Source organism: Neophocaena asiaeorientalis, unplaced genomic scaffold (assembly GCF_003031525.2).
Source record: "Neophocaena asiaeorientalis asiaeorientalis breed wild unplaced genomic scaffold, Neophocaena_asiaeorientalis_V1.1 scaffold147, whole genome shotgun sequence".
In the NCBI taxonomy this organism is placed as follows: domain Eukaryota; kingdom Metazoa; phylum Chordata; class Mammalia; order Artiodactyla; family Phocoenidae; genus Neophocaena; species Neophocaena asiaeorientalis.
In genome coordinates, this window is record NW_020173758.1 from 875982 (window position 1) to 892959 (window position 16978).

Genomic DNA, 16978 nt, shown 5'->3' on the forward strand with positions numbered 1-16978 from the left:
GAACCCTCTCCATATTGCCAGGGAATGTCTTTATTTGCCTTCATTCATGTAAGTGTCTTTTTTCCTGAATGTTTAATTCTAGATTGGCAGTAATTTTCTTTTTGTACATTGAAGATTTGATTCCACCATATTCTGGTTTCCATTATTAATGTTGAGAAGTCAACTGTTAGTTTGTAACTGTTGCTGCTTTGAAGGTAATCATTCTTTTTTGCTCCCATAGAGGCTTTTAAGGATTTATGTTTGTCTTTGGTTTTCTGAAGCTCACTATGATTTGGTTAGGTGTGGATTTATTTTTTATCTGTCTTCCTTAGAATTCACTGGGCCTTTTAATTTTTGTGGATTGGTGTGTTTCTTCCATTTTGGAATATTCTCGGCCATTACCTATGCCTCGTTTTCTTTCTTTATTCTTCCTGGACACCAACTGAGATAGTCTTTTTGTAACTACTGTCTCTTATTTCTTTGTTTGCTGTCTTTTTGTTTTCTCCTTGCTATACTCTGTATAGTCAATTCTGACTTAGCTGCTAGATTATTAATTTTCTCTTCAGCTGTGTGAAATCTATTAAACCTATTGATTAAATATTTAATTTTAATTGTATTTTTATTTTTAAGAATCCCATTTGGTTTTCTTAAGTCTGCGTAGCTTTTTATTATTTTCTTATCTTGGTAGATATCTTTGTTTTATTTTATCTGTTTATTTCTTTAAATATAGTCTGCATTGTTTTATAAGGTATGTTTGGTAATTCCAACATCTGAAATCTTTTTGGGTCTGCTCCTGTTTTCTGTCATTTCTACTGGTTCTTGGTTATGGAGTGTAGTTTCCTGTGTGCTTGGTTATTTTCGATTATGGTCTAGACATTTTATTTAAAATTACTTGTAGGAATAATTTTGAGGCTTATAGTAAACATACTTTTATTTTAAGAGGAAAGTTTACTTGTTAAAGTACCTGGGAGCAGTATCAGTCAGGGAACAACTTAAACCAAGTTTCTTAAGAGCACATACTAAAATTTTTAGTACAGTAGCTTAATAAACAGGTATAAGACTCACATTTCAGACTTCATATTTTTGTTTCCCAAAGGAGTTATATCATTGTATATTCACAGTATTGTCATGTTAATTCCTTTCAAATCAACATCTCCACTCTTGAACTTCAAATCTAAACTTAAAAAAAAAAATCTCCTGGACAATTCCATATAGTTATCTTATTGGAACCTGAAATTTAACATATTTATAATGAGTCCAATTATTATTTCCCTGAATGCTTCTACTGTTATTCTTTATTATGGTAAATGGAATGACTGTCCTCAGGTCGCTTAGGGTGCAAACTGTTTGTGAGGCCTGAGGAAAAATGATCTTTGCCTTTCAGGGCATAAGTTTGGAGCGGAACGTCTCTAATACCTCCTGTATCTTTACATAGTTCTTTAAGTCTTTGCTCTTCTCCTCTCATTTCCATATTCAGTTAGGTCTTAGCTCTTATCTATTCCCTCACCCTGTTATTTCTAGCAATTTTGTTTCATCTTTCCATTTCTATAGCCACCACCTTTGTTCAGGTCTTCATCATTTTGGGGCCCTGATTGACCTTGGTTGTGTGTGTGCACATGTGTGCCCACACACACAAACACACACACACACAGCTATATTTGATATGGCTAAGGACTTGAATTGGGGGACAATAGAAATGATAAGGAACCTACTTAGAAAGCAGGTGAGAAAATTGTTAGTTTACATGAGAAATTTTGATAGCCTGAACTGAAGTAGTTGCAACAGAGGAAAAGGAGAGCATGGATAGAGATTGGATAGGGAGAGTATGAGAAAGGGAGAATGTCTAAGAATAATTCCCAAGTTTGTGGCTTAGGTGATTGGATAGAAGAAGGTACATTCACTGAGTTAGGGCCCAGCTCAGAATGAGAAGGTGGAAGGGTAGATTTGGGGTGGAAAGGTAAGTTCAGACATACAATGCATGTTGAGTTTAAAATGATTTCAGTAGATCCAGGTACAGATACCTTATTTAAAAAAATAGATTATTCAAGTCAGGAGCTTAGGAAAGACGAGGGAGCTAGAGATTTGGGGAGTCGTTAGAGAATGGGTGATAGCTGATATCATGGTTTTGACCGAGGTGTTCTAATGTAGTATCTCTAGGGCCTAGAGATGATGGATCTAATGATTCATTCTTCAGGGTCCTAAAGTTCTTTGAGAATTTTCTAACTCTGTGTTTTCATCTTGGTGATAAATTATAAATAAATTAGTATAAGCACATTCTGGATCATCTGAATGACTACCATAGTATTGCAGATTTTTGTGCCCGTATTTGTGTTTGAATTGTTGCTTAAGTGATCGTCGAAAGAGACCACATGTATGGTAGACAAATCTGCTGCATTAGAACCTACATCAGGCTGAAGTGTAGTAATGTAAAACTAAGAAAATCATCTTCAACCTTAGTATTCATACTGAATTATTTTGCTATTAAAATTTTCTTTTGTAGTGATAATTATGGGTGAAAGGTGTTTTCATAGAATTTCTAAGTAACTGAAATCTTATAACGAAGCTTTGGTTTGAAATCATGAAAAAGACGTAGAGCAACTGAGTAGTGTATTACTTTGTCACGAACTGATAAAAGAACATAGGGCTGACATGTAGATTATGTGTTTACGCCAAGTGAAGGCCTCATAAGATGTCATGGTATACTCTGAATAAGGTATTTCATGGTAGCTTGAAGAGAGAAAAGTGATGGGAGAGCTGACTGATCATGTGGCCCATTGTGGGTGTGTGTATGTATATGTATTGTGGGTGGATATGTGTGTATATATGTATGTATATGTATGTTTTATATATATATACAAATTATATTTTTGTGAGCAGTTACATTGCATGGATCTCCATTTGTCTCTATAAATACCAATTTGTAACACTTATTATTAGTTGTATTATTAGTAGTAAGTTCTATGACATTTTCACTGGGTATTTTAATTTTTAGAATTTTGTTTTGGGGTATACTAATAAATTGATTATCCCATCAACATTAATGAAGCAGTGATTTAAAGCCAGTTCATTGTTTACAAAAGAAAAATAATGAAGATTATTTAAAAATCTTGGCTATTAACTGGAACGTACAACACATAAATAATTCCTTCTACTCTTTTACCCCAGCACTGGTGATTAGTTGTAGCAGTGTTATCTCACCTATCACTTTAAAAGAATGTTGATTCCATTTTTATTGGCTTTAAAATTTTTGCTAGTTTTTAAGTGATAAATTTTATTTTGTGGTTGTAGAAGAGCTGTAAACAAAAGGAATGTATACAGTTGACCCTTGAACAACATGTTTTTGAACTGCGAGGGTCCACTTGTGTGTGGATTTTTTTCACTAAATATGTACTTCTATACTATATGATCCATGGTTGGTTGAATCCAAGGATATGGAGCCTCGGATACGAGGGCCTACTGTATAGTTATAGGTGAATTTTCAACTGCAGTGAGGGTCAGTGCTCCTAAGTCTTCACGTTTAAGGGTCAATTAACTTAATTTTATGCTTATACATTTTAAAAAATTTTATTTATTTATTTTTGGCTGTGTTGGGTCTTCGTCGCTGCGCGCGGGGCCCCCCCTAGTTGAGGCAAGCGGGGGCTACTCTCCGTTGTGGTGTGTGGGCTTCCCATTGTGGTGGCCTCTCCTGTTGTGGAGCACAGGCTCTAGGTGCATGGGCTTCAGTAGTTGTGGCGCCCGGGCTTCAGCAATTGTGTCTCGTGGTCTCTAGAGCGCAGGCTCAGTGGTGCATAGGCTTAGCTGCTCTGCGGCATGGGGGATCCTCCTGGACCAGGGCTTGAACCCGTGACTTCTGCATTGGCAGGCGGATTCCTAACCACTGCACCACCAAGGAAGCCCGCTTATACATATTTAAGGAAGCACCAAATTAAGTCAATGCTGGGGTCTGTAAGAATTTTTTTTTCCTTCAGGAGAGGTTCATATATTATCTGAAGTCCAGGAAACACTGGCCTAGAAAAATGAACTGAGAAATTTTAGGGTCAGAATTATTGTTCTGGATAACAAAACTCTGATCAAAGTTTTCAGAATTGTTTTCTTTTTTTTTTTACTTAGTCTGAAAGTTATCTGAAAACTTCTCTTTTAATTTTTGTCAATTTCTTTTTCCTAGTCTCATAGTTTGTTGGGGGAAGTTTCTGCTTATTAGTTTTACATATTTTGTTGGCATTATTAAGGAATAGTTAACTCCATCTCCTTCTCCCTCACCCCTCCAACAATAAAGAACAAAGAAAATGTACTTTTCTATTGTGTTCTTAGGAAAAAGTCTCCCCTAGGTTTTGGTCATCTTTTTCTTTTATAGTTTTATTGAAGCTTTACTGATGTACAATAAACTGCTTATGTTTAAAATACACAACTTAATGAGTTTTGACATGTAAGCACCTGTGAAACCATCACACCCATCAAGATAGCAAACATTTCCATCACTCCAGAGATCCTTCATGCCCCTTTGTAGTCAGTCTTCTCCCTTGCACCAGCCTGAAGCGACCACTGACCTGCTTTCTATGACTGTAGATTAGATTTGACTGCTCTAGAATTTCATGTTAAGTGGGATCTACACTATGTACATTTTTGTCTAGCTACTTTTAGTCGGCATAATGATTTTGAGATTCATCCATGTTGTGTGCATCAATAGGTTTTTTTAAAAATTGAGTACATTTTATGGAAATAACTACAATTTTTAAAATCCATTCACTTGTTGATGAACATTTGGATGTTTCCAGGTTTTGGCTATTAAAAATAAAGCAGCTATGAATATTTGTGTAAGGTTTATGTATGGAAATATGCTTTTATTTTCCTTGAGTAAATACTTAGTAGCGGAATGGCTGGCTTGTATGGTAGGTGTATGTTTAACTTTTTAAGAAACTCTTTTCCAAAGTGATTGTACCATTTTATATTCCCATCAGCAGTATAAGAAAATTCCAGTTGCTCCACATCCTTGATAACACTTGCTATGACCAGTCTTTTTAATCTTAGCCATTCTAGTGGATGTGTGTAGTGGTTTCTCATTGTGGTTTTAATTTGAATTTCCCTAAGAACTAATGATTTGGAGCATGTTTCCTGTGTTTATTTTCCATCCATACATTTTCTTTGGCAAAGTGTCTGTTTAAATCTTTAAATGAATTGCCACCTTATTTGATTATAAGAGTCTGTTATGTATTCTGAATACAAGTTTTTTCTTGGGTATGTATTTTGCATATATGTTCTCCCAGTTGGTGGCTTGTCTTAATTTTCTTAGTAGTATATTTTGAGAAACAAACATTTAGAATTTTGATGAATTCTAGTTTATTGATTTTTTTTTTTTCTGTGTGTAGTTTGTACTTTGTTCTATTTAACAAGTCTTTAACTCAAGATTACTGAGATCTTCTGTTTTCTTCTAGAAATTTTGTAGTTTTAGCTCTTACATTTAGGTCTCTTGTTTCACTACAGGTTAATTTTTGTATATGGTGTGCAATAACATCTGAGGTTCCTTTTGATTTTTTTTGCAAATGTCTGTCCAGTTGATCCAGTACCATTTGTTAAAAGATTATCCTTTCCTCATTGAGTTGCCATGGCACTTTTGTCTTATATCAATTGACCTTATATGTGTAGGTCTACTTTGGACTTTTCTGTTTCTTTGATCTCTGTTTATACTCCAATATCAAACTCTTGATTAGTATAGCTTTATGATAAGCCTTGAAATTAGGTGCAATTCCTCTTTGTTCTTCTTTGTAAAAATTTATTGATTGTTCTAGGTCCTTTGCATTTACATACGGATTTTAGATTCAACTTGTTACTCTCTATAGAAAAGTCTGGTACGATTTTGATTGGGATTTCATTGTATTTCTAAATCAATTTGGAAAGAATTGACACTTTAATAATATTGAGTCTTCTGATCCATGACCATGATATATATCTATCTAGTCTTATTTGAACATTTCTTTGCAATGTGTTGTAGTTTTCAGCATGCAAGTCTTGCACGTCTTTTTTTTTTCTTTTTAATTTTAGCCCTAAGTATTTAATATTTTTGATGCTTTTATAAATGGTATGTTTAAAATTTCAATTTCCAATTGTTCTTCGCTCATATGTAGAAATACAATTGGTATTTATATATAGATGTTGTATCCTGGAAACCAGTTGAACTCATTTAGCTTTTTTGTAGATTCCTTAGGCTTTTCTTTTTTTTTTTTTTTTTTATGAAATGGTTCCATTTTTCTCCAGTTACTGCTTTATTCTATGCAGCGTTGAGTTTCCTTCTCCCATCCCTTTATGACAGCTTAGTCAGACCCCACAGCTTCCTTTTTTTTTAAAACATCTTTATTGGGGTATAATTGTTTTACAATGGTGTGTTAGTTTCTGCTTTATAACAAAGTGAATCAGTTATACATATACATATGTTCCCATATGTCTTCCCTCTTGCGTCTCCCTCCCTCCCACTCTCCCTATCCCACCCCTCCAGGCTGTCACAAAGCACCGAGTTAATATCCTGTGTCCTTAGGCTTTTCTATATAGTGTTTATAGAGTCTGCAATAAAGATAGTTTTACTCCTTCGTTTTCATTCTATGTGCCTTTTGTTTGTTCTGCTTACTTTATTGCACTGTGTCCTTCAGTAACAATATTGAATAAAAGTGGTGAGTGTTGGCATCTTTGCAATGTCCCAGATCTTACAGAGACTTGGTCTTTTGTTAATTGGTATGATGATAGTTGTAGGTGTTTGATGATGTCCTTTATCAGACTGAGGAAGTTCCTTTTTTTTCTAGTTTGATGAGAGTTCTTAGGATGAGTAGGTGTCAGGTTTTATAGGCCTTTTCTGTATCTATTGATACGATCATATGTTTATTCTTCTTTAGACTGTTAATATGATGAATTACCTTGTTTTCTCAAATGTTAACCTGACTTTACATTTCTTGGATAAAACCTTCCTATACTTTTTATAGCTGGTTACTGCTCTTGTCTTTTCTTTTTTGTAATGTCTTTGCCAAAGAAAAACAAGAAATTTGCAAAAGCACTTCTCGTAGCATATCAAATACAGAGGTTGTCTTGAGGGAAAGCACTGTGCAGTTGTTTGAGTTGTGAACTGAACTAGCCACTTTTTTTGTTTGTTTTTTTGGTGGAACATCATTTTTACTTGAAAGAAAGACTGAATAACTCTGGTTATTCAGCTTTCAATATTGCAGACATTTTCTTCAAGGAAAAACAACTGGCAATGTTTGTTGCTAATGTTACAGTTTAAGCTTTCAAGTGAAAATTAGAATTTGGAAATCTTGTCTGCTACCATGAGCTTGCTAGTTTCCCAGTGCTTAAGACCTTTCTGATGAGGTTGGTGGTAATATTAACAAATATAATTTTTAAAATATTGTATAATAAAATGTATTACATTTGGAAGGCCTACTGTATAACTCAGTGAACCAGCATTTTCCAAATGACTAATGCATGATCTTAGAAAATTTCGAGTGGGTTAAAAGAGCCATTGAAAGTGTAATATAGGGGCTTCCCTGGTGGCACAGTGGTTGAGAATCCGCCTGCCAATTCAGGGGACACGGGTTCCATCCCTGGTCTGGGAAGATCCCACATGCTGCAGAGCAACTAAGCCCGCAAGCCACAACTACTGAGCCCATAAGCTGCCACTACTGAAACCCATGTGCCTAGAGCCCGTGCTCCGCAACCAGAGAAGCCACCACAATGGGAAGCCTGCACACTGGAACGAAGAGTAGCCCCTGCTCACCGCAATTAGAGAAAGCTCATGCAGAGCAACGAAAACCCAACACAGCCAAAAATAAATAAATAAAATAAATTTATTTTTTTTAAAGTGTAATATAACATAGACCAGTGAATTTTACTGTATCAGAGTACAAGTTCATTGATATAATTATCAGACTGCATTGCAGCACTGTAGTATCACAGAAGAATATCCACAGTTATTAGAATACTCCTGTTTTACAGCTACCTATCTGAATTGCAGTAGATAGAACGAACACAGACTCAGATATGAGAATCCATTTGTCGTCTATTGAGCCAGACATAAAGGAGATTTGCCAAAATGTAAAAACAATGCCACTTTTCTTACTAAATTATTTTGTTTGAGAAAATATAGCTATTTTTATAAAAATTTTATTTAACACGTAATGTGTTTGTTGTCTTTAAATGAGTAAATAAGTATTTTTTAAATTTATGAGGTTGAAATTTCATATGATAAATATCCATGTAACACAAATATATAAAAGTTCTTGGGGATCCTGAGACCACGAAGTTTGAGAAATGCTGATCTAGAATAGTGTCTAGCATGTAGTAAGCAATTAGTAGACGTTTGAATGCTTCTTGACCATGTCACTTTTATAATTTACCTGTCTTTTCAGTACCACATGCACTTGATAATGTATCTTTTCTGTGTGCCTTTGTTTCATACTCTAGCAACCAAGTTGTTTTTATATATCTTATCCTGGTACTGCAATTCTCTTTTCCTTGCCTTTGCCCACGCCTGGATGTTGGGCAAGGCAATGAAAAGGATTGATGCAGGAGTGCCATCGTATTTTGGAAAGTGTGCTGATTTATTGAGTGAGAAGAAGATAGATGAGCAGCTCCTGACTGAACATGACATTGATATTGGTATAATAGACTGGTTTACGGTCATCATTCACATGGTCACAAAATTAGATTTAAAAATAACTTCACTTGGTTATACCCTGAAATGTAACAAGATAACTGATATTTAGTGATTGTTCTAGGTATTATAGATACCTCGCCATTTTGTGTGCATATTGATAATATATTTTGAACATGTTGAATACTTTTATTTTAATGGATTTAGCTCATAAATATAGTATACTGCTCTAATTTATCCTAAGTAATTTATATGTATTTATATAGCTGGTATCTTCAAAATTGAGGAAACATTAAAGAATTCTTAAAAAGAGGAATTTAGAAAGCCTTATTTATAAAAGGGGCTCATAATTAACTGTGCATGCTTGAACATATATATAAAAGGCATTCTGTGAAAAAGTTTTGCGGTCTCATGGAAATTTAAAAACAGATGAACAATCCTGCAGTATAATTGAAACTAGAAACAGTAATAAACCTAAGCAGTTTAAAAATGATAGCATCTACCGAATTGTATCAATAGTTGTTTGCCTTTCTAGCGTTATTCAGTGACGTGGTATCCTATTACTGAAAATGTTCACTAATTGCTGTACAGATTGCTGTGGCTCAACTAGGTATTGAACATACAGGGTTGGGTAATATATGACCCCTGTAGTAGACAAGGAGATATGCTACCCAGATTCCCCTTCAAAGAAGGGCTCATTATCCAGCTATGAGGAGTGCAGATTACCAGGTAGCCCCTTCTGCACACATCTCTAGGGTCTGCCTTACCTGCAGAGCTACCTCCCTCAAGGTCATGATCTCCCTGGAGCAGCATACATTTGCATGCTGAGCTAGAAAGAGGTTTAAAGACCTGACCATTTCATCCCATCACAGAGTACTATGATGGACAGTATTTGATTCAGGGCTTCCCACTTGGTTGGCTGAAATTTTGTTGGCCTATATCACAGTTTGAGTTCTGCCCAAACTTTCTTTCTTTGCCTTCCTTTCACAGATACTGATCTCTAATAAACATTTTGTACTCCGAACACCACCTCGCCTCTACTTTGGAGAAGCCAACCTGCAATAGCTCCTGATCTCATAGGACTAATATAGTGGGAGGAAATATATGTTAAACAAGAGATTTAATATGTGATTAATGTTATATAGAAGCATAGGGTGCTATGGTAGTGTGTATAAAAAGAAGCCAAGCCTGGTTATTATATTGTTTTGGGGTGCTAGTTAACTACTTTGAGTAGCGTGAACCTTGGGCATGGTACTGGCTTTTCCAAGCCAGTTTTTTCTTTCTTTTTTTTTAAAAAATTTATTTATTTATTTATTTTTGGCTGCGTTGGGTCTTTCTCTAGTTGCGGTGAGCGGGGGCTACTCTTGGTTGCGGTGTGCGGGCTTCTCATTGCGGTGGCTTCTCTTGTTGCGGAGCACGGGCTCTAGGCACGTGGGCTTCAGTAATTGTGGTGAGCGGGCTCAGTAGTTATGGTGAGCGGGCTCTAGAGTGCAGGATCACGGGCTTAGTTGCTCCGCGGCATGTGGGATCTTCCCAGACCAGGGCTCGAACCCGTGTCCCTTGCATTGGCAGGCGGGTTCTTAACCACTGTGCTGCCAGTGAAGTCCCCCAAGCCAGTTTTTTCATTTGTAACATGGAAATGACACATGGTCTCCCATCCTTTAGGCAGCTAACCTGGGATTGCTCACATGGCTGGGAAAAGATTCCCAGCAGCAAGAGACTGAGCCCAATGCACAAACGTTTTTCAAGGCCTTCCTTGTGTCAATTTGCTAATATCTTGGCCAAGCCTTGATTCAATGGAAAAACAGACTCTGCATCTCCATGGGAGAATTTGTAAAATAAGTGTAGTTGTGTGTGTATGAAAAAATTACAACGTAATGCCTGATATATTATAGTAGTAGTTAACATTTATTGAGCACTTTTTGTGATTTATACTTAGAGGACTGTGGATTATACAGTTGGACTATTGTATTTAATATATTCTATCTCAGTATGAAATGTAAAAGAAGAAATCATTTGGAGAATTTGATATATTCTTTTGATATCTTAAAATAATATTTTATGATGGGAACAGTTTGCAAATAAAGCTGTCTTGCTCTTTTTTCTTTTTCTCTGCAGTAAGAAAAATGGAAAACCACCATTACGGAACAATGAGGTAAAATTTATGTTGTCTACTCTTTGGGATTTCGTGCATTTATTTCATTTGTTTCATTATATATTTTTGAATTAGGATAAAATCACGGAATTTAAGAATTAGAAGGGAACTTAAATATCATCTCTAATCCACTACATATTATAGGAATTCTTCCTAAAATAGGAATCCTTGGTAGGTGACTTTTCATATTTACTTGAATCTGTTCATTTGATGGAAAGTACTACCTAGGAGATAGCCATAACTGTATTAGTTCAAGTCCATGATGGAATTAATCTTCCCTCTCTAAGCCTCTATTTTGTCATTTGTAGAAACACAGGACAAGTTTACTCTATTTTCTCTGAACAGACTCTCATATTGTTTGAAGATGGTTGTATTTTCTGAATCTTTTTCCCCCGCTAAGCAATCCTCATTCCTTCAAGTGTTTCTCAGGTGACATGGTTTCTAATTGTTCTTAAATTATGTATACATTCCTCTGGATCTATACTAGTTAGTTCCTCTAGACATTAAGTTTAGGATAGAATGTAGTCTATGGTCTATAGAATGTAGTCTAATGTAGACGTGGTCTGACTAGTGTGGAATGCATCAGCACTACTACATTTCTTGATATGAACATCATCTTGCTAAAATTCAGCCTAAAGTTGCTTTTACTTCTTTAGCCATTACTTCTGTTTATATTAAGTGGAGTTTGTGATAAATTGTTAGCCTTCAGGTGTCTTCCTGATGAACAGCTCTTTTGACAGACGTCTGTATTCATCAGTTGATTTCTTTATTTCTTTTTTTAATGACAATTTTATTGAGATATTCATATACCATAAAATCCATCTATTTAAGTGTATAATTAAGTGGTTTTAGTATGTTCACAGAGTTGTACAGCCATCACCACTATCTAATTTTAGAAAATTTTCAATTCCCCAGAAGGAAATTCCATACACATTAGCAGTCATTCTTCATTACCCTCTCCTCCTGGCCCTTGGTAACCACTGATCTACTTTCTGTCTCTATTGATTTGCCTATTTTGGACATTTCATATAAATAGAATCATGTAATATGTGGCCTTTTGTGACTGGCTTCTTTCACTTAACATGATGTTTTCAAGGTTCATATGTATTGTTGAATGTATCAGTATTTCATTCTTTTTTATTGCTGAATAGTATTTCATTGTCTGGATATACCACATGTATTTATCCATCAGTTGAGGGAAATTTAAGTGGTTTCCCCCTTTTGGTCATTATGAATAATGCCCAAATTATTGAACATTCATGTACAAGTTTTTGTGTGGACATATGTTTTCATTTCTCTTGGGTATATACTTAGGAGTAGAATTGCTGGGTCATATGGTAACTCAGTTGTTTCCCTGTAAATGTCAGCCTATAGGGTCTATACTATTAGTCTATTCTATAATATGTCTATTCTATTACTCTATTAATTTTCTTTTTTTTCTTTTTGGCCACACTGCACAGCTTGCGGGATCTCAGTTCCCTGACCAAGGATTGAACCCGGGCCATGGCAGTGAAAGCCTGGAATCCTAACCACTAGGCAACCAGGGGACTCCCTAGTATAATTCTGAATATAATTCTAACATCTAGTGTGTTAAGTGGAAGGTATTATCTACAAACTTAATTTGTCTTCTCTATCTTCCTCACAATTGCTGATAGTATTGACTAGGTTAGGACTAGAAAATTCCTCTGTGGCATCTCTTAATCTTTGTTTTTTTGGTTATGGTTTATTCAACTGTGACTATATCCAACTGCAGAAAAATCTGGTCTTTATTTCTCCATTAAGGCCACAATAGTTTTATAAGAAACGTCAAATTCCTTGATTAATTTGTTAATTCATTTATTAAGTCAGCCTGTCAAAAAATATTGATTAAGCCCCTCATATATGCCTGGCATTGTTCTTGGTTCTGCGTGTATAGCAGTTAACAGAAGTTCCTACCCTCATGGAGCTTAATGTTGTGCGTGTCAGCTAATATACTAGCACAGTATCCTTAACAAAGAAGGAAATTAGAAGGCTTTGACATGACTTCTTCCTAGTAAACTTCTGCTGACTTCTAGGGATTAGCGTCTCTTAGGTCTTCCTAAACCCTCAATATTAATGTCTATTCTCTGAATATCCTGGAGATGGACATCAAAATTGCTGTTCTCCAGTTTCCATAATCTTTGAAAAATGGGACAAGATATGCTTATCTCCAGTCATTTGTCAAATTTCCATCTTCATAATCTCTTATATCTAAATTATACCTGAGTAATCAAACCTTAGTTATCTTAGTTATAGCTACTATTTGTATACCACCGTATCTGAAAGTTCTAGGACATCGGTGAAACTATCCAGTACAGCAGTATTCATTCACTCATATTTTAATTCTTCCTATTTTTTTGTACATTTAAATATATATATACTTGTTTGCTAGTCATATAGTGTAAGCAAAATAAATTCAGTTTAGATCAAATGGTTGGCCAAAAAAAAGGTTTAAGGCAGTGTACATCCTGATACCACATTTGTGAAATCTATAGGAAGTGCACACACAGACATATGCTGAAATGAAATTTGGTAAGAGATATGCCAAATATTAACAGTTGATGTCTCTCAGTGGTAGCTATAAGCTCCTTATTTTTGCTCATCAGAATTTTCTAATTTTATGACAGTGAATGTGTGTCACTTATGAGGGGATGCAATTGAAAAGAATTTTTTCTTGAAATTTTTTATAATCTTTGGTGGGATGGGTTGAGGTGAGACAAGTTTCATAAGACATGAGATTTAAGGAGAAAAAAATTTAGATAGAGAATAGTATAAAGAGATAGGTGACTTGTTTTAAAATATTTATTCTTTTTGATGTAATACACAGGGTATAAAATTCAAAATATACAAAGGTAGCACTGTGCTGGGTTTGGTCTTCAGCATTCCCATGCATATTTTTGTACTTTTGGGGTCTGTGTATATCTCCATAAACAATATAGGTAGAATTCTTTTGCTTATTGAAAAATTTTATAAATTGAATCATCGTACGTATCGTTCTCCTTTTTTTTCAGCATAATGTTTTTTTAAGATCCATCTATGTTGATAGCTATAGATCTAGTTAATTAACCACTCTATAGTATTCTCTTGTATGAATATGAGCTGCTTCCTTTTCTACAGTTGTGTAGAATCTTCATTGCATAAATTTACCATGATTTATGTAGTATCTCATAATTGATGTACATTTAGGTTTTTAATTTTATAGTATAAAACAATGTGCAAGTTTTTTCATTTATGTGTTTAAGCATATGTTCAGGAATATCTCTAGGATAAGTTTCTAAAAGTAGATTTGTGGGATTGTTTTACATTTTGCAATGAGTGTACGTTTTATATTTTGATAGATGCAACATAATAGTTATGTTGATTTATACTTCCTCTAACAATATACAGAAATGCTTACACTTCTGTCAGCACCACATGACCTTTTATTTGCTATTTCAAACATCTGTCTTTTCTGGTCAGTTCTGGTTCATGTCACCTTTCTAAGTTGATTGACACATCAATAGGAACTTCTCGTTGCCCTTTGACCTTGTTGCCTCCTGAATGTTAGGTACATTTTTTTTTTTTCTGACTGCATTATCACTTTAGCTTCTTAAATGGTCTTTAATGGTTGTTTTTTTTCTATGATTTGCATGTTAGATTTATATCATAAAAGTATTTTTTATATTTTTAAAAAATTACTGGGAAGTTTAAAGATGGGGAAAGTCAATTGTGGTTAAAATGAATTCTTAGGAGAAGCTAGTAGTGTTTATGAGATGTACTGTCTCTGTAAGTATTTGCATTTAGATTGGTTTCAGGTATGACTTTTATTATGTATCAAGAATGGTACAGTGCTCGCTTCGGCAGCACATATACTAAAATTGGAATGATAAAGAGAAGATTAGCATGGCCCCTGCGCAAGGATGACACGCAGATTCGTGAAGCGTTCCATGTTTTTTTTTTTTTTAAAGAATGGTACAGCATCTTGATTATTTCTTCAGCCTGAGTCAGCCCTCCAGCCCAGATGTTTGGTGTTTCCTGACTTTAGGAAGTATATCGTTCCCTTTATGGATTCAAATGTAATGAAAATAATAAAGTCAGCTTTCAGACAGCTTAAGAAATAGGAACAGTGACAACAGGGACAGAAGAAAAAGAGGAGAAATTAATACCAGGCAAACTGCTAATTATATACGACGTGCTTCATTGTTACTTTCTTATAACTTTTTTTTAAACCTTCCCATAAACCTTCCTCATTGTTTGCCCTAGATCATTTCTTGAGAACAGCTGGAAATAGTTATCCTCTGTTGAAGTCAGAAGGTGGCCGTTTCACCTTGGAATTATTCTAAGGCTCAAGCTAGGGATGGAGAAGGTACTGACTACAGGTGGGATGAAGTGAGGTAGGGAGGCAGTGACAGGAGGGAAACGAGAGTAGAAGTCTAACTTTCTTTAAAGGTAGTTGATGTACATTGCTTTCTCTTTATTCTTTTCTTCCTATACTTTCTCAGTTTGGGGAGGTGAAAGGGGATATTTAGGTTGAAGTTGTAAGGTTTGGCTCGAGGAGAATAGCCTAGCTAGAGTAAATAGACTGTGAGTAGGGCATTTTGTGTTTTGTTCACTGGTGTGTCCCCATGGTTTAGAACAGTGCCTTGGGCCAAGTAAATATTGAATGAATGAATACATACATGTGTGAATGAAGTAGACTGGGCCTGTGACTCAGTGGGATGGGGTTTACAACCTTTGTACGGTTTGAAAGACCTGAACTCTGTTCCAGCAGTTACACGGTATGTTGGTTCTTATCCAGTTCTTTCTGTCTTAGTCTTTCTGATCTAACTCTACACACCCAGTGCCTTCATCTCTTGTCTACAGTTCTGTACGACATGCATTGTCTATTTATTAGGATTACATATATAAAGCCCTTAGCACAGTGTGTGACACGTGGATGGTAGCTTATTATTCTAATTCAGTACACAAACAACTCATTTAAGGTTTATCAAGTTAGATATTAATTTAATTAAAGCATATTTACAGCAAAGTTTGTCAACTAATAGAATTTACTATACCATGGGTATTTGTTTATCAAGAGCGTAGTAGTTAATACATAAGTGAGCTGTGATTATAGGAGTTGGGGAAAGGAGCTCAATTGGGGCTGGGGTCCTTCTGGAGAGTCTTGCCTATTGAGAAGTTTCTTCTGCCTGTTCTTCCAGACAGCCCAAGGGTAATGAAGTAAATAACGTCCACTATACCCAGTTCGTGTCACTCTTTCCTTATCCTTGCAAATGGTTTTATAGCTCTATTTTCTTGGACCAGTGAAAATGAAGAGATATCTGAGGGTAATAAAATGATTTACCCCTCTTAATTACCGTTAGCGGTTTCCCTCTGCACTGACAGTGAACTCTAAATCCTTCTATGGCTTCAGGGCTCTGTTTTTTATAGGTCCTGCCCATCTCTTCAGCTTCTCTCCTGTTGTCCCCTCTGCTCTAGCAGCACTGTCATCTTGCTCTTCAGTGTGCATACCAAGTTCATTCCTGAACTGGGTTTTGTGCTTGGTGTTCCCTGTGCTTTACTGCCCTCCCCCAAAGAGACCTTTCTTCTCATACTTCTCTGGATCCTTCTTTTTCTCTTGACCCTGCCTAGTCTCTCTGTAACGGTTTATTTATTGGTTTATTTTTATCTGGGTTTCCCCTGCTAGAATGTGAACTGTATGAGTGAGGGAACCTTGTCTGTCTTTGCATTTGTAAGGAAGAGTGCATATTAGAAATGTTAAATGATAAATCTAGGAATCCAAAAGTTTCCTGTAATTGGTAGCAGGAAAGCTCCTGTTCAGGATTTTTTAAAAATTCTGTTGTTGATAAGGAAGTGGATGATGAACAAACAGTAATGAGGTGGATAATGGCTATTTCTTAGCTGTCCTCTGACCTCATCTTCTACTACTTTCTCTTGCTCACAGCTCCAGCCAGATTGGCCATTTTGTTATTAAACGAGCTTTTACCTTGGTATTTGGCATTTGCTGTTTCTTCTGTTTGCAGTGTTCTTTTTCCAGATATTTCTGCAGCTTCACTTCTGAAAAGAAGTTCTCATTTCCTTATTCAGTTTTTGGTAACATCTTAGTTTCTTGAAAGCATGTTTGAATATGAAGAGCAGTACAAGACTATGTTTTTCAAATGCAGTATCCATCTTAGTAGTTGTTTATGTTGCCTTAGATGAAACATGGTTCTTTA

The 16978-nt window shown here is 35.5% G+C and overlaps 1 protein-coding gene and 1 non-coding gene across 2 annotated transcripts in view; both read left to right on the forward strand.

Annotated features, from left to right (window-relative positions):
- Positions 1–16978, forward strand: part of ABCD3 (ATP binding cassette subfamily D member 3) — an 81781-nt gene that overhangs the window by 13566 nt on the left and 51237 nt on the right. Inside the window, exon 2 of the mRNA XM_024751282.1 lies at positions 10730–10766. Coding sequence (XP_024607050.1) covers positions 10730–10766 — 37 coding nt within the window. The remainder of the gene's footprint in view (positions 1–10729; positions 10767–16978) is intronic.
- LOC112403704 (U6 spliceosomal RNA) lies at positions 14612–14718 on the forward strand. Its single transcript, XR_003003958.1, has one exon. It is a non-coding gene; the product is annotated as a U6 spliceosomal RNA (small nuclear RNA).